We start from the raw sequence: 17,659 nt of genomic DNA on the forward strand, positions 1-17,659 counted from the left end.
TCTGTGACTCCCTCTCTCTCTGACCCTCCCCTGCTCACGCTGTCTCTCTCTCTCTCTCCTAGAAATAAATAAAACATTAAAAAAAATATTTAAAAAAAAAAAAAATAAAAAAATAAAATGATCCACAAAATCCTTTGTATTTCTTGCCAAAAGTTCTAGAAATGCTTTTTTAAAATGGAGACGCCTTAATTTTAGTTGTCAAATTTTGGTTTTTTGGTGCAGTTATTTTTACGTGTACATTTTAAGATTTTTTGTTTTTAAATATATTTCTTTTCCTCTTCTGTTTTAATTATCTCAGCAAAGCAATGGAGGGAACTAATTACCACGAATCCATCTACAATGCTCTGCAGTCTCTAAGAGATAGAGAATTCTCCACATTTTATGAAAGCCTCAAATATGCCAGGTATTATAAAAAGAGTTACTGTATTTTAACATTTAGCATCATGGCTGCTTTTCGGAAAACTTGGTGAGTAATTTCAGCGAGGGGATTTGCACTGCTGACGGGTAAGCAGTTGGTGGCTTTGGTCAGGTTGTTTCTTCGTCATTCCCACTCTCCTGTCAGCACCTTCTCTGTGTAATACCTCATGCCAGTCAGTGATGGGATTCCCACAGTGCAGAAGGGGGAGGCAAAACTCTCTGATGAACACTGTTGTAGCTTGTGTACATCTGAGAAGTAAGGGTTCCAATGAGATTTGTCTTCTGCAGGAGTGCTTGTATAGGAACTGTGGGTGTTTTCTATGTCATGGAAAGGCATTCCCCGTGTTTCAGAGGTTTTAGAGGAGAGAATTCTCTATCCATATATATGGTGCTATAACGGTACCTTTTTTTTTTTTGGTTTTAGATGGAGGAATGTGCTCATATGTTACATGCTTACGTAAATTGTTAACATTATCTTTTTCTTATGTAATAATCTTTTCACTTGCTCATGTGGTTCAAATCTGTTCTTTCCTTTAAAAAAAAAAATTCCCTTTGGGAACAGATCAGCTTTTTATGCAGAGCCCTTGAGAATGTCTTTTTGATGCCCGCCTCTCTGTCCTGTTCCCGGGCCCCTGTGTCCTGAGAGTTTTAACCTCACCTCCGCTGGTAGTTGTATGGCGTTTACCTGTTAGCACTGGTATTCTTTTTGTGAAGTGCTGACTGTGCTTAGTACTCACCAGGACTTAGGCTTGTTATCAGGCACAATGAGATGATGCACAAGAAGGTACTTAACTATAACAGGCTAACACAGGTTATAGACTGTTTATTTAATGGTAGTTAGTGACCTGTTAAATTCTGTATTTTATTACAGAAATATTTGCTGCCGTTCTGGTGCTTATTATGTGCTGGCCATTTTGTAAGGCTCTTTCTGTGTGGATTCTCTAATCTTCAGAAGAATTCTGAAAACGAAGAAGCCTGGGTTCAGGGGACTGCACTGACGTGGCCTGGGTTAGATGGCCTGCAGCATAGGGTCGGGATGCAGTGCAGGTCCGCGCAAGGATTGCGTTTCCGCTGCGGGACGCGGGGGCCACCGTGTCTCAGCAGTGTTAGGTCAGCAGCAGAGCCAGCGAAGGAACGCTGTATCCACAGATCTGATCTTTGATCTTTCTGAAAACCTCTTCGTGTCCCAAGTGTCCTGTCTTTTGCCCCCAGGGTGAGAGAAGTGGAGGAGCTGTGTAGGGGCAGCCTCGAGTCCGTGTACTCGCTCTACCCCACCCTCAGCAGGCTGCAGGCCATTGGGGAGCTCGAAAACATCGGGGAGCTTTTCTCCAGGTACGTGGTTCCCGCGACACTGTGCCTCTTGCTTGAGGGCAGGTCTGTGTGGTGAGCCCTGACCGGACAACTGAGACGGGAGGGGAGCCCTGACGGGACAGCTGAGACGGGAGGGGAGCCCTGACGGAACAACTGAGATGGGAGACAGTCCCAGGGTTATTTCTTCTGTCAAGATAGAAGTTGACTGGGGGCGCCTGGGTGGCTTAGTCGGTTAAGCGTCCGACTTTCGCTTAGGTCATGATCTCGCGGTTCGTGGGTTCGAGCCCTGCGTCGGGCTCTGTGCTGACTGCCAGCTCAGAGCCTGGAGCCTGTTTCAGAGTCTGTGACTCCCTCTCTCTCTGACTCTCCCCTGCTCACGCTGTCTCTCTCTCTCTCTCCTGGAAATAAATAAAACATTAAAAAAAAAAATTAAAAAAAAAAAAAAGATAGAAGTTGACTGGCCTAATTAACTGTGCTCTTCTTAAACATTTTCAAAAATATTTATTGTGAAAATTCCGGTTTTTAAGATTTAGCATCACTGTACTTTATTCTTCACAGCTCTCCCCCTTCCTACCCCACATAAAATTGCTTTTTCATGTTTTTTTTTGCCAGAGCACATGAATGGCCACTCTGTCTCAGCACTGCATTGGCATTGGTGTCGTTTTAGGTCTGTGCTGCCGTGCTGTACTAGAAGCTTCCTGAACAAGCTTTTGTTTCCTAGTCCCCACCTTGTCATCTTCTTACTGTCCCTGCTTCATCTTGATTCCTGTCAGTACAGTGGCCCTGAAAGATTGCACAGTATTGCTTAGTGTGGCTGCATGGGAAGCACCCTTTTCATGTAAACTGATTGCACAATAATAAATAATGTTGGGTAGTGAGACCTTTGCCGGGTGCCAGCATATCCCTCCCTGAATTGTGGCTTCTTTAGCAGCTGTAATTATGCACAGAGTCCTCCCCTGCACCCTCTTGGGCACAGCAGAAATGAATACGTCTGCTCCATTGCCTTGCTGACAGGCCTTCTTTATCTGCAGGGAGCATTGAAGCAGGGCTAGGGGTGAAGGCGTCCCGATGCCAGGCCTCATGACGGTGTTCTCATTTCAGAAGAAATACACTTAGAAATGCTGCTTTTTGTGAGGTTGAAGAGAAAACCTTTAAGAACGTTCACCACCTGTATCTCCTGTGCGGACCCTCACAGGCCTCATGGTTTTGTAGTTGTCTAAACTTTGGTGCTTATTTTGCATCCTTTTGAAGCTCTCTTGTCGTTACTGAAAAAAACTCCTTTGTGCTGTGTCTTAGCTGCGGCAGCTGTGCAGTAGGCGAGTGGGGCCTTCATTTCTCTTGCTTACGTGGCTTCTGTGGTGTTGCTTTCAGGTCAGCCCCGGATAGGCAGCCCTCCGAAGTGTATGCTCAGTGGCGGAAACACTCCCAGCTTCTCAAGGACAGTGACTTTAGTTTTCAGGAGCCCATCATGGCTCTCCGCAGAGTCATTTTGGAGATCTTGATGGAAAAGGAAATGGAAAACTCCCAGAGAGAATGTTTGAAGGATATTCTCACCAAGCACCTTGTAGAACTCTCTGTACTAGCCCGAACTTTTAAGAACACTCAGGTAATAGGATTGAAAATGATGTCTCACCCCATGACTTTTTCCTTTATGACCCAGAAAATGGAAAGCATGAGTAAAACAGAAGCGTCAGTGAGAAGCAGATTGCTATAGAAATATTGCTTAGCATAATAGTTCAAGATTTCCCCTTTTGGCATCAGACCTGAGTTTAAGCCTTGGACAGGGTACTTAACTAAGTACTCAATCCCATGGTTCTAAAATGAGAAGATACCTAACTTACGATATTGATACAATTTAGTGATTTTATATGCCTCACGCACACACGTGTGTGTACGTACGTATGCTTGTGTATACGTCTATACGTACATGTTTGTGAGAGAACCAGGTGGATGTGGGGCTGAGCGAGGCAGGCACAGGCGGACTCGAGGCCATCGTGACAAACCCCCATCAGCGATGGGACTAGCTATCTCCATGATTCGTCCTAGCAATAGCAGTAGGAATAGTAACAGTATTTATTCCCATATGTCGTTTTCATTTCAGCTCCCTGAAAGAGCAATATTTCACATCAAACAGTACAGCCCAGCTGGTCGTGGGGTCTCCGAGTGGCAGCTGGAGGAGGCACAAGTTTTTTGGGCGAGAAAGGAACAGAGTCTCGCCCTGAGCGTCCTCAAACAGATGATCAAGAAGCTGGACGCCAGTGGTGCAGAGGTTTACTGTTTTTTTTTAATTGACTGAATTAGTATTTTACTGTTAAAAAACAATTACTGAGCTTTAAAATATATTCATTTAAGTTTTTTTAATATTTGTTTATTTTTGGGAGAGAGAGAAGGAGACACAGAATCCGAAGCAGGCTCTAGGCTCTGAGCTGTCAGCACAGAGCCTGACGCGGGGCTCAAACTCACGAACTGCAAGATCATAACCTGAGCTGAAGTCAGACACTTAACTGACTGAGCCACCCAGGCACCCCCTAAAATATTTTTAATATATCCACAGTTTTATTAAAGCCTTCAAATTTACTGATCTATGAGCAAGAAATTGTAAAAAAGAGCCTGGAAAATTAATTTTTGTAAAAGTTTAGAAATACTCATTTTTTTGTCTCTTTACAGTGATTCTGTTAGTCCATCTTGTGGTAGATTTGTTTGATTTAACCCAGTGTTAAGCCTTTTTTAAAGAAAAAGCTATATACAATTTGAGAAGCGTCTGATGGACACAAACCTGAAATAACTACTGTAGGAGGTGGAGGGGGAAAGATACAGCGACTATAAATCTGAAGTAAAGTAATGGAAGAAGAAATGTGTGAGAGAATCAAAGTTAAAAAACAATAGCAATTTGGGGCAATTAAGTTGTCAATCCTCATACTTAGGAAATGTCTAATAGTTTATTTAACATTATCTGCTGGTTACTGGAGATCTGTATGCCTCTAGCTCTCTCTCCAGCACGTGATGGACAAAGTAGAGGCATTTGGGGGAATCACATGGAGTTTGCAGGTGTGGCCACAGTGCCGTCCTTCTGACGCCCACCTGCATTTCCGGTATTGGGCACTTGTAGGACATCCTCCCTCATCCGAGAGTCTACCACTACACCCGAGCTCTGGGAGCTGGTACAATAGGATGTTCCCACGTTGCTTAACAAGGGGGCCCCGGGGTCAGCCTGGCTAGAGTTACCTGTCCCCTCCATATGTCTGGTCTCCCGCCGCACTCTGCAGATTAAGGGCAATACAGTGCTCGCCTCATCGGGTCCTCGAGCTGAGATGAGGTAATGTACAGAAGTCAAGCCTTGCTGAAGTGCCTGGCATATATGCGGGAAAATATTTTTAACCTGCTCTTTTCCCCTACATGGAAGATACTTTCGCATAGTCATGATTGTGAATTACATTTTAAGATTTTGCTTCTCGTATACAGAACGATCCCAGCCTAAGACTTCTGTACACAGAATGTCTGAGGGTTTGCGGCACCTGGTTGGCGGAAACTTGCTTAGAAAACCCTGCAGTCATCATGCAGACCTACCTGGAAAAGGTAAGGTTTTCTCACAGGCCTGAGGAGAGTTGTTTAGCACGAGGACACTTGATCCTTTCATCAAGGCCAAGTGCATTTCAGAAACAAATAAAAATAAGATTTCAGTTTTGGGGTATTTAATACTGTAGCAGCTCCGTGTAATTTTTAGTGTGGATGAAACAGTGGTAAAAAAGAAGAACCCTGTTTTGAAAGGAAGCCCAGATATGTCTTCCCTCAGCAACCCCTCCACCCCCCAACTCCCGGAAGCTACTCTCTCAAGTTGTTTCTTGTCATTTCTCCATTTACTGATCTACAAGAAGAGCTGACTAAGGAGCATGCAAGTCAGTGTTGACTGTGCACTTGTAACCCAGCTGCCCTACAAACAGGACCAGGACTTAGTGCTCCGGCCCCTCTACCCCTCCTGTTTCCCCCCTTATTCCTTCAGTTTAATTCATTTTGGAAGTAGCTGTCTCACTGTAAATTAAGTGTAGCATGAAAGTATAACATGATGGTCTTTACATTTTATGAAACCCTTTGTTTTTGTATAGTTCTTTAAAATATTAGCTGTCTTCGTTATTTCTATGCTGTCAGAGTTGTTTGAAAATCCAAAATACTGTGTACTTCATATGATTTAGCTTCTCCATAAAAATATGTATAATTGAAATTTAGGGTGGCTGTCTCTTTAAGTGATTCTTTAGATACATTTAGTATCTGTGTATATAACATAAATGACTGTGTTTTCTTGAAGGCAGTGGAAGTTGCCAGAAATGATGATGGAGAAAGCAGTGATGAGCTTAGAAATGGAAAAATGAAGGCATTTCTCTCATTAGCACGGTTCTCAGATACTCAGTACCAGAGAATTGAAAACTACATGAAATCATCAGAATTTGAGAATAAGCAAGCTCTCCTGAAAAGGGCCAAAGAGGAAGTGGGCCTTCTTAGGGAACATAAAATTCAGACCACCAGGTAACTAGATGTCCACCAGTGATAAGTGACAAGGTGCACAGAGATGCAGTGACTATATACAGAGAAGATGTACAGAACCAGAGCGTGATTTCCCGCTGCGGTTCTAAGCTCATTGTAGAGTGTATGGATGTTAGCTTTTTGTTCTGCTTTTTGGGTTTGTTGTAGTATAGTTAAAAAGAGATAGGTGTTGAAATTAAAGACAGAAGTTATCTATTCTGATGTATGGGTTTTTTTTAACCCTTTATTCAGACCTGCCTTTTGTCTGAATACGATAGTGAAAGTAGAGAATAAAGTTAAGTAGGTATCTTGGGTAGAGTCCACTTGGTCCCTGGTTGCCTAGGATGGCTTTTGACGTTTGTTTTTATTTTTGAGAGCAAGAAAGAGGAAGAGAGGGAGAGAGAGAGTGTGTGTGTGTGTGTGTGTGTGTGTGTGTGTGTGTGTACTCACAAGTGGGGAAGGGCAGAGAGAGAATCCCAAGCAGCCTCCACAAAGAGTACGACACAGGGCTGATCTCACAAACCGTGAGATCATGACCTGAGCCAAAGTCAAGAGTTGGGCATTTAACCAACTGAGCTACCCACATGCCCCTAGAATGGCTTTTATTTATTTATTTATTTTTTAAATTTTTTTTTTTATGTTTTATTTATTTCTAGGAGAGAGAGACAGCGTGAGCAGGGGAGGGTCAGAGAGAGGGAGTCACAGACCGAAAGAGGCTCCAGGCTCTGAGCTGGCAGTCAGCACAGAGCCCGACGTGGGGCTTGAACCCACGAACCGCGAGATCATGACCTAAGCGAAAGTCGGACGCTTAACCGACTAAGCTACCCAGGCACCCCTAGAATGGCTTTTAAATTGCACCGACTTACTTTGAAATACTGTTTGTTCCCTTATAATATTTAGAATTTTGCCTTTTCTCCTAGGATGGATACCTGACTTTTCATTTATGTTGTGTATCATGTATGATGTAGTTCTATACTCTGATGGATTTTGTATTTTCCTTTAATTATCCAACACAAGATACACAATAAAGGTGCAGCGAGAGCTGGAGTTGGATGAATGTGCGCTCCGTGCCCTGAAAGAGGACCGGAAGCGCTTCTTATGTAAAGCAGTTGAAAACTACATCAGTTGCTTATTGAGCGGAGAAGGACATGATATGTGGATATTCCGTCTTTGTTCTCTCTGGCTCGAAAATTCTGGAGTTGCTGAGGTCAATGGCATGATGAAGGCAAGTCATCTCTGTAAACCCCGGATTGTAGCCTGCGCTTAAAAAGCTTAGACAGGAGCCTGCCAGTGTCAGCGATTTTGGGTATTCTTTGTATCCCCGCCGTTTGGCTCGGTGCTCTACTCCTCGAGAGAGAGAGAGAGAGAGAGAGAGAGAGAGTGTGTGTGTGTGTGTGTGTGCGCGCGCGCGCGCGCGCGCTTGCATTCAGTCCTGCTACCTCTGGCGTCGGGGAAACCACTTTCCCCATTTTATTACACACGGACTCCCAGGCATCACCAGCACAGCAGCCCTCCCGTCTCACTGGGATGTAATCAGGGCGCGCACTCCGGGTCTGAACACAGTTCACTTTAGGATGGAACACGGAGGCTCACCAGTGAATCCAGCCTAGAATACCGCGGAAGACTGAGAAAATGAATGTTAAGGGGGGAAAGGCAACTAGTGCAGTTTTATCAACAACCAGCAGATGGCTGTGCTGGTCGCCGTATCTTAGAGTAAGTTATTTGCTCAGATAGGAGGCTTCTTGAAACGCACTGTTTTTTAAGTTTTTTGTTTTCTTTTTTATGGTAGAGCAAGGGAATGGAGATTCCGTCGTACAAATTCCTGCCTCTTATGTACCAGCTGGCTGCTAGAATGGGGACCAAAATGATGGGGGGCCTAGGATTCCACGAAGTCCTCAATAATGTAAGCACGCCTGCAAACCAAAACACAGGTGCTTTTCTTTCATGTATTATATACTACTCTCCCACTCGAGGAGATGAAAATATAAAAATATCCCAGTAAGTTGTGTTTATCATGCTGTGAAAGGGCGGGAATAAAAACCTCCTTTTGTCTTATCTCTCTCTACGTAAGTTACTCATTTCTGTGTCCTTCCTCACGTTCCCCCGTCCCACACACACACATGCTCTGCCCACCGTGGCATCCGGGAGAGAGACATGTGTCCTGTCAGACAAAATGAAAAACATTACAGATTTTCCATTTTTGTCTGTTTGGTTGACTGCATAAAACTAACAGTTCTTTATTTTCTGACAGCTTATCTCTAGAATCGCTATGGACCACCCCCATCATACCTTGTTCATTATACTGGCCTTAGCGAATGCAAACAAAGATGAATTTTTGACGAAACCAGAGGCGGCAAGGAGGAGTAGAATGAGTAAACACGCACCTAAACAAAGCTCTCAGCTTGATGAGGTATAGACCTTTCGGAACTGGAGTATTCCTTTTTTTCTCAGGATATTCATTTGTTAAATCTCAGGAATTCTAAGAATGTGTGTTGTTCATATTCAGTTTTTAAGTCCTTTGTTTTTATGCCACCTAAAAATGGTTCAAAATTCCTGAATATTCTCAAAGCATAGGAGATACCAATACGTTTTCCCCTCACATTGAGCAAAGAGAAGCCAGATTTCAAGACACACCTAAGTCATTTACTGTTAATATTATTATACCTTTGATGTGTTTCATTCATAAGGTGACTCTTCTGTTCATTTCTGAGGGACAAGAGTCTTTCCAGTGCTTAGATCAGTCCATAAATTTGGTGGTTCCTCTTGTTATAACTCTGAAAAGTGTAAGTGTTGGGAATTTCTTTATTATTTATTTATTTTAACTTTTTTACGTTCACTTATTTTTGAGAGAGAGAAAGAACACAAATAGGGAAGGGGCAGAGAGAGAAGGAGACACAGAATCCGAAGCAGGCTCCAGGGTCTGAGCTGTCAGCACAGAGCCCAACGCGGGGCTCGAACCCACAAACCGTGAGATCATGACCTGAGTGGGAGTCGGACACTTAACTGACTGAGCCACCCAGGCGCCCTGGGTATTTCTTTATGTAATGTTTTTTGCTTGTTTTTTTACTAACAGGATCGAACCGAGGCTGCAAACAGAATAATATGTACTATCAGAAGTAGGAGACCTCAGATGGTCAGAAGCGTCGAGGCACTTTGTGATGCTTACATCATATTAGCAAACTTAGATGCCACTCAGTGGAGGACGCAGAGAAGTATGTGTTGGGGAGAAAGAGTGTGGTTTTCTTGCTGTTTTTCTCTGTGGGGATATGTGAATTATAAAGCCTAACTAATATGTAATCTCTTTAACTTAGACACATAACGTTAATTACAGACATGAAGGTCCTTATGATTACAATTCACACATGATCCGCAGCTTAACTTTTATCCAGTAGCTTCACCATCCCCTGGTCACTTTTTATTTAATATCTTATATCTATCTGATGATAGACGACTGCACTGAATTAATTGATTTCTCTGGGTAATATTCTGGTGCAAATACTTGTTGCAGAGAATTAATTGTGTCGAGACAAGTCCATTAAAATAACTGAATAAATGACCATTTTCAGGTTCGAAAGTTTCTTAAAATGATGTCAGTTACTCGCTGTTCTCTGGGACTTAAGAGTGAGAAGCCTTATTGTTTCCTCCACAAATGTTAGAATGCCTTGCGCACATATGATCCCTCCCTCTTCTTCCTGTGTCTCTGCGAGTCATCAGGAGCTGCTCTAGTATTTGGTTATGTGCATACACTCCAAAGTCTCTCTCTGTGTACTTGGAGAATTATATTCCCTCTTCTGTTCAGGATCATGTCTTCACATTTAAGTTGTTGCTAGTTTAAAATAAGAACGAGACTTCTCTGGTATTCCTGTAAGCAAAGGATATGAATTGTCATGTCCGTTGGTTACGTTTAACAGTGACGTGGCAGGAGTACATTACCTACGTGCTGCACAGACTTACGGAGTTATCTTAAGGTGCTCAGCATGGACCCGCAGCCAGGATCGGCCTAATCACTAGTGCCAGGTTACCTGCAAATTCGTGTGTCAGCCATGCTCTGCTCTGAGCTACATCGTATCCCAAGCCCTGGCTCTTCATTTCTGAACCAGGGTCCGAACCACAGGTTGGGGTCTGTGGTGTCTGCTGAACTCTCCCTCTTTCCCTTCCGAGCTGTTCTTCAGTGTACAGGTGATCACCAGAACCTCTTTATTTTAAACACAGAAGGCATAAATATCCCAGCAGACCAGCCAATTACCAAACTGAAGAATTTAGAAGACGTTGTTGTCCCAACTATGGAAATTAAGGTAATTTACTATTAGCTGTTTTGATTTTTTTATTGAGCTAAGTTCCTCTTAGGGTAAATCATTTGAAACAGACTTTTTTTTTTAAATTCAAAAATTTTAAAGTCAAAATTGCACTTTCATATAAAGAAACTCTGTGTTTCCGTTGACCCAGCCCTTAAAAATACTTAAAGGACTGTACTGCTTGCTTTTCTCTCGCCTTCCGCTTTGCACCTCCCGTCTTCCCTGGGGGAAGGTCTGTAGATGCTCACCTTCATTGGCCAAAATAAGGAAAGGTTCCCCGTGCTTATGCCAAGACCAATTTTTAACTTGGCAAGAAAGTCCATAAATGCTTTGTATTTTAAAAATCCTGGATGTGTTAGACCGTATTGACTGTGCTGTGTCACGGTATTAAGTGTTAGAGCTCAGGTTATGGTAGTAACTGTAATATATGTGACACTTCTAGCTGTGTCGCAGTGATCTTTTGCTAGAAATAGCACGTTGGCAGGGATACATGTAGTAATAATAAAGGTGATAGTTTAGTAACAGACTCCTAACTCCAGAGACCAGACTGGTGGTCAGGGGAGGCGGGTGGGGGGATGGGTGCTATACGTCGTGGGGTGAAGGATGCACTTGCTGTCATGAGCTCCAGGTGACGTATGCAAGTGTTGAATCACTGTATTGTATACCTGAAACTAACCCTGGATTTTAAATAAAAACTTGAAAAAATATTTTAAAAATGAAAGAAAAATGATCATTTTGACTACATTCTTAGTATATGTACTTATTTGATTTGAAGTGTAGCCACATCATCTGGACTAATATTTTTCCAGCTACACTAGCAAAGGTAGTTGGCTCAATAGTTCCAGAAAATGCCAGATTTAGCACTTACAACCCTGGAAACCACTCTCTATACTTCTCTAAAATTTACCTTCCTATGTTTTTGTGATAAATAGAACTATTTCTCAGATGACTGAATAGAGACAAAGTCAGGGGTCAGACCTGAAAGCAGCTTTTGGCTACACTTTTCCAACACTGCGTGCCCCTCTTTCAGTGAGAGGAACTTAGGGAGGTAACTTGTGTGACTTTATAAACCTTTCCTGTGTTGAATTTTGTTTCTTTCATTTATTTTTTTTTTTAAGTTAAGAATATTTTAAGTTTATTTTGACAGAGAGCACAAGTAGGGGAGGGGCAGAGAGAGAGGGTAAGAGACAGAATCCCAAATAGGCTCTACTGTCAGCATCGAGCTCGAACTCACAAACCATGAGATCATGACCTGAGCAGAAATCAACAGTCACTTGCTCAAACTGAGCCACCCAGGCACCCCTTGTTTCTTTCATTTAAACAGAAAGTAAATTACCACTCTAGCCCTTAACCCACAGCACGTTGTCATTCATTCCTGTGTTTCATAGGAAAATTGTTGTTTATAGGGGCACCGGGGTGGCTCAGTCAGTTAAGGATCCAACTCATAATTTCGGCTCAGCCCATGGTCTCAGCGGTTTGTGGGTTAGAGCCCCATGTCTGGGCTCCACACTGAGCATGGAGCCTGCTTGGGATTCTCTCTCTGTCTTTCTCTCTGCCGCTCCTGCACGCATGCACACACTCTCTCTCTCTAAGTAAATAAATAAACTTTAACAAAAGAGTAAAATTGTCATTTTTAATTTATCTTTAAACACCCGTAATGTACCTGACCTGTTTGTCACATTTATACTCTTTACTAGGTGGACCCTACAGGAGAATATGGAAATCTGGTGACGATACAATCATTTAAAGCAGAATTTCGTTTAGCAGGAGGTTTAAATTTACCTAAAATAATCGATTGTTTGGGCTCTGATGGAAAGGAAAGGAGACAGCTTGTCAAGGTGAGACTCCCCTCAAGTGGTGTGGTTCTTAGCGGCTTAGTGAGAAAAGTCACAACAAAACTGTATTTTTGTACTTCTTGCTTTGGGTCTTTATTTTTCTTCTCAAAAATTACAAGGGAAGAAAACTTACAGAATATAAATTATATCATTTTTAGAAGCAGATTGCTTTTCCTAATTTTTTTGTGTCTCTGGAAAGCCATCATCATAACAGTTGACTGAAGTAAAAGAATACCTGTACCAGGCACAGGTATGAGGAGGTTCACAGCTTGCTTGTTCTGCAAAGTCTCTTTAGTGATTGTTGCTTATTTTCTTGAATAGTTCGAGCTGAGGGCCTTTGCCTGACTGTCCTGAGTCTGGCACTGTGCCAGCTGCTGTTAACTGTATCAGGAAGGGGCAGCTTCCTCCCTGACTCTGCTCCCCAGCCCTGGGGGCCTCCTGGGAGACACTTAAGAGAAGAGTGGGCTGTGCCTCCACAGACGGGTTGCAGTTAGCCTGGTTCCACACGCAGCCGGGGCAAGCTTTTTCCCGAATCGGTCTCTCCCCAGTGTTACAGCTAATTCTAAGTGAGAGAGTAGCAGTGGGTCTTAGTTATGTTAAGAGACCGTGAGAAGTACAGATGCCTAGATTGATTTCTTTCTTTTTTTTCAATGTTTACTTAGTTTTGAGAGACAGAAAGAGCCACAAGCAGGGGAGGGACAGAGGGGAAGACAGAGTCCGAAGCAGGCGCCCCGCCCCTAGCTGTCAGCATAGAGCCTGACGCAGGGCTCGAACCCACAAGTGTGAGATCATGACCTGAGCTGACGTCAGATGCTTAACCGGCTGAGCCCCCCAGGCGCTGTGGCCGGGCTGATTTCTGAGGGCCCAGTCGTGGTCCTGATGTGACCCTCTGCATGATCCTGTAATAAAGCAAATGGACCGCGCCTCTTACTTGCGTCTGGTACCCTGAAGGGCCGCGATGACCTGAGACAAGATGCCGTCATGCAGCAGGTCTTCCAGATGTGTAACACGTTGCTGCAGAGAAACACCGAGACCAGGAAGAGGAAATTGACCATCTGCACGTACAAGGTGAGTACTTCCGGCCCCTGCTCCTTCCTCAAGAGCACAGGAAAGATGCCGTTACCCAGACGAGGGGCCCGCCAGCGTTTCCTGTGATGGTAAACATGGCACACCTCGTGGGCCACATAATGCTCCCTGCAGCCTGGGCCTGGGAAGCAGCCACTCGGGGGCGGCGGCCCTGCGTCCCGGCCGCTCCCCGCTGCCGTCTTCCCTGCGCGGCCTGTCACGGAGGGCTGTGTCAGATCACACACAGCCCTTGGGAGGGCTGGCTCCCGACCAGATCAGGGCGCCGTGTCGGAGTCTGAGAGGTCCTGGGCGAGTGCCTCCACCCCCAATCCCAGACCACGCACCGCGGCTCTTCCGCATTCAGCAGGACCTTCACCCCGGCGCTCAGTCCACATCCTGGAGGTGCGAGTTCCTTGTTACTTTAAGTACTGTTAAAAATTTCAAACATAACAAAAGTAGATAGAATAATGTAGTGAATTCCCCCTACCATCACCCAGTGATCAGTAGTGATCAACTCATGGATAATTTTGTTTCATTTCTACTTCCGCCCTCTTCCTCCTCTCCAATATTACTTTGAAGTAAAATGTCATATTTCATCTGTAAACGTTTATTTAAATGTGTAGTTAGGTAAGATAATGTCTCTTTAAAAAAAGAAAACAGAACCACGATACTGTCATCCTAAAAGAGTTAGCAGTAATTCCTAAATGTCACCAAATATTCAGCATCCTAGTAACCCCTCCCCGTCCCTCTCATATCTCACCTTCTCACATCCCTTCCGTCAGCACGTCCTTACCCGTCCACCTTCGTTCCAGCCACTTGCACGTCTGCCAGTCCCGCCCTGCACTCACGTCTCTTCGGTGGCGTCTGGCTAAGCCCCTACCTCTGTCCTCAGCCCCCCACAGCTGCTTCACTCACAACAGCTAGAACGATCTGTTTAAAGAGTCCAGGGCTGAATAAATAGGTCCATTTCCTGCTCAGAACTCCAGATGACTTCACGGTACCCTGAGGGAAAGGGTTTGCCTCTCCTGTTCCCTTTCCACCTTTATCTGCTGCTCTCCCGCCCTTGTCCCTCACTTCCTCCTCCTGATGGTGTCGCCTCCCCTGGACTCACCTGGTCTCCGGCTCTCGCATAGATGCCCCGGTTTTGTTTCAGCTCAGGGCTTCCTCATCCCTCTCTGCCTGGCATACTCTTCCCTCAGCCCGTGCCTCCCTCCCTCACCTCATTCACATTGTGTCCAGTCACCAACTCCCGGAGCCCTGCTCTGCCCAGATCTCTCTTACTATTTTCAATGCCTGTTGCGTCCCGTCGTCCTTGTTTTCTGGCATCATTACATGTCTGTGAGCGCATGTGTCCCGTCACTGGCGCGAAGCTGTCGGACAGCACAGTCCTCATGTGCCCCACACGCCACTCTCCACACACACGCACCAGTGAGCACGGAACCGACCCTCAACACACAAAGTTAGTAAATTAATGAAAGACACAAACCATAAAAGAGTGCAGCCTATTTGAGCACATTAAAGTAAAAACTGTAGAATCAAATATTCTGTAAAGACAAGTGGCCAACTAAGAAAAACGAGTTTGATGATGATGGTAATAACAACAAAGAATTGTTGTAATACTAATAACAAGGGATTTATATACAGAATATATAAACAGCTCTTACAAACCAGTTGTAAAAAGACTAACATGTCCGTAGGAAAACAGGTAAAGAATACAGACAAGTCACAAGAGGAAAATACTTGAATGACCTGCCAGATTTTACTCAGCCTCACTGGGAATCTGAAGATACAGATCGAAACCACAGTGAGCTACCATCTCACACGTCTCAGACTGGTACACTTTAAATAGAAACCTTAACAGTGCTACATGTTGGGAAGGTTATGGAATGAACTCTGTTTCTGGGTGTATAGATTGGCACAAGCACTTTGGATAGGTATTTGGCAATACCTGGTTAACTAAGTTGAAGGTGAACATCCCTGTGACCCAGGTATTAGTTCCCAGGTATGTACGTGCCCGGAGAGACTGAGATAGTCACCAGCCAGGACACTAGGGCACTGTCCCACCACTTGAGGGGACTCTGGACAGTTTGTAAGTTTCAGTTAACATGCAGATTGTAGAAAGTGGATAATTACAGTATACTTCTACAGTATAGGTTCGTTAAGCCATTTAGTTACATGTACTAACACAACTAACGGTGAAATAGTGTTGAGTGAAAAAACAGCAAATTGCAGAAGCATTCACTGAATATAATACTCCTGTATTTAAAGCTTACAACCATTTATGCATATATTGCTTTCAAATAAAAATATACCAGAAAATAGAGGAACAAGATAAAGTTACTGGTGGCAGAGGGCATGGGGCCAGTAAGGGGTCCAAAGGCAGCTTCATCTCTGCAGCAAACAGGAGAAAATCTTTACATTTGAGAAAGCTGATGAGTGGGTAAAAGGATGTTTGTTTATATCATTTTCTGAACTTGACATATATCTGTACATGTCCTAGCTTTTAATCTTTGTGGTAAAACTGCTCATTTCATGTTCAGGAATAGACTTCCTCTTGGTGTAGCTCACAAGACTACAAAGCAAGAATACATGGACTTTTAATGATCAGAGTATTATGATCATATTCAGTATTTCCCAAAGTGACGCTCTTTAAATCTATTTGCTATTAAAAGTGTAAGGAACGCAGTCAGCTCCCTGCTAAGTGGAGCAAACTGTTGCGTCGCAGATGATGCCGGAGAGGAGAGTGTAGATAGTTAGCAGCACCGGCCTTGGCGAACCCGGAAGCTGGAGAGAGGAGCAGGCCCTCGGGAGTCCACGCAGCAGGCTGGAAAGTCTCGTTCTTTGAGCTCAAGTTCATTTTCCTCCAAGGAATTTTGTCTCCTTTGCACAGAGAAATAGCGGTCCCACCTGAAGAGCTGCTTCACGCAGACTCTGAGTTGAGTGGCCGCCGTGTGCCCGTCAATACCCTCGCGTAATCCAAGTGTATCTCGTCCGGACTCAGGTGGTTCCGCTTTCTCAGCGGAGTGGCGTTCTCGAGTGGTGCACAGGAACCATCCCGATCGGTGAATTTCTTGTTAACAACGAGAATGGCGCTCATAAGAGATACAGGCCGAGGGATTTCAGCGCCCTTCAGTGCCAAAAGAAAATCATGGTGAGTGACACTCAAAAGTACGAATTATTGCGAGAGTATTTAACAGCTTATTAGAGCTGGAAGTTACCGAGTGTTACAGGATACAGAATATTTTCATTTCATAGGTAATGGTACTAAGGTTAGTGACAGTAAGAGAAGGAGGCAGGCTCACTGGAAGGCTCACTGGAATGGAAGTTTGTGGGAGTGAAAAAAGGAAAGTTTTTCAACTGTATAAAGTGACAGCCTTGGTCTGATGAGAGATTTAACACTTAGTGGAATGCTAATTTGCTTCCAGTTTGGGGTAAGTGGATTCAAAACACTGACTAAAGCCAGAAAACAGACGATGAGGTAGTTGTTCTAGGAGACTGACAGACCCTTTAGGACATGTACCACAGACGCTGGCCACCTGGCCTGACGGCCATTCGGCCCGTCAGCAACTGTGACTGAACGTCTCCTGTCTCCCAGCTCCTGTGCGGACCCGGCATGGACGTTAGGACTCATCACCACCATACCTCTCCCATCTTAAAATGAGAGGAAATTCAGAAATATAACCTGGCTGCGGTCAGTGAGCTAATAAATGGCGGAGCAAGGATTGGACTCTTGTCTGTCCAACTCTGAAATCCATTCTTTTCCTTTCCCTGTCCTATTCCATAGAGACGTGAATAGATGTGAAGTGTGTGGTAGAGCGCCGCACGCGCTGCCACGGCGGGCTGCCCGGGGCGCGGCGCAGGGCAGGTGGCAGCTCTCCCTGGGACAGGCAGGGGTGGGGTCGGACTCTGGAGGCTTCGTGGAAGAGAGACCTCTGAGCTGAGATTACTGACTGAGCTGGTTTTCTAAGCAGGAGCGCAGGCCAAGGGCAGGAAGGGGCATGGACGGGCGGTTAGAGACGGCTCAGGCCTAGTCTTAGAGGAGGCGGAGATACAGGAGACTTGCAGCAGTATGGTTCGTTAGAAAATGAAGGGTTGCTTTGTGAAATGCTGGGAAATTTGCACTTTATCCTGCGGGCAGCAGAGAACTGTTGAGAAGGTGCTGGTACCACGTTTGCAGTTAGAGAAACGACTCTCGCAGCACTGGGGGCTACACTTTTG

General features: G+C 44.5%; 1 protein-coding gene across 3 annotated transcripts in view; it reads left to right on the forward strand.

The window, feature by feature from the left end:
* The window catches only part of ATM (ATM serine/threonine kinase), a 125,533-nt gene that overhangs the window by 95,610 nt on the left and 12,264 nt on the right, over nt 1-17,659 (forward strand). For all 3 annotated transcript variants that reach the window (XM_039229142.1, XM_039229143.1, XM_039229144.1), the window contains exons 45-58: nt 299-403; nt 1,630-1,749; nt 3,100-3,334; nt 3,830-3,997; nt 5,191-5,304; nt 6,032-6,249; nt 7,264-7,471; nt 8,036-8,149; nt 8,498-8,656; nt 9,320-9,458; nt 10,459-10,541; nt 12,239-12,379; nt 13,328-13,444; nt 16,443-16,592. In XM_039229142.1, the coding sequence (XP_039085073.1) occupies nt 299-403; nt 1,630-1,749; nt 3,100-3,334; nt 3,830-3,997; nt 5,191-5,304; nt 6,032-6,249; nt 7,264-7,471; nt 8,036-8,149; nt 8,498-8,656; nt 9,320-9,458; nt 10,459-10,541; nt 12,239-12,379; nt 13,328-13,444; nt 16,443-16,592 (2,071 nt within the window). The remainder of the gene's footprint in view (nt 1-298; nt 404-1,629; nt 1,750-3,099; nt 3,335-3,829; nt 3,998-5,190; nt 5,305-6,031; nt 6,250-7,263; nt 7,472-8,035; nt 8,150-8,497; nt 8,657-9,319; nt 9,459-10,458; nt 10,542-12,238; nt 12,380-13,327; nt 13,445-16,442; nt 16,593-17,659) is intronic.

This window comes from Hyaena hyaena, unplaced genomic scaffold (assembly GCF_003009895.1).
Source record: "Hyaena hyaena isolate Hyena2069 unplaced genomic scaffold, ASM300989v1 scaffold_36, whole genome shotgun sequence".
In the NCBI taxonomy this organism is placed as follows: Eukaryota; Metazoa; Chordata; class Mammalia; order Carnivora; family Hyaenidae; genus Hyaena; species Hyaena hyaena.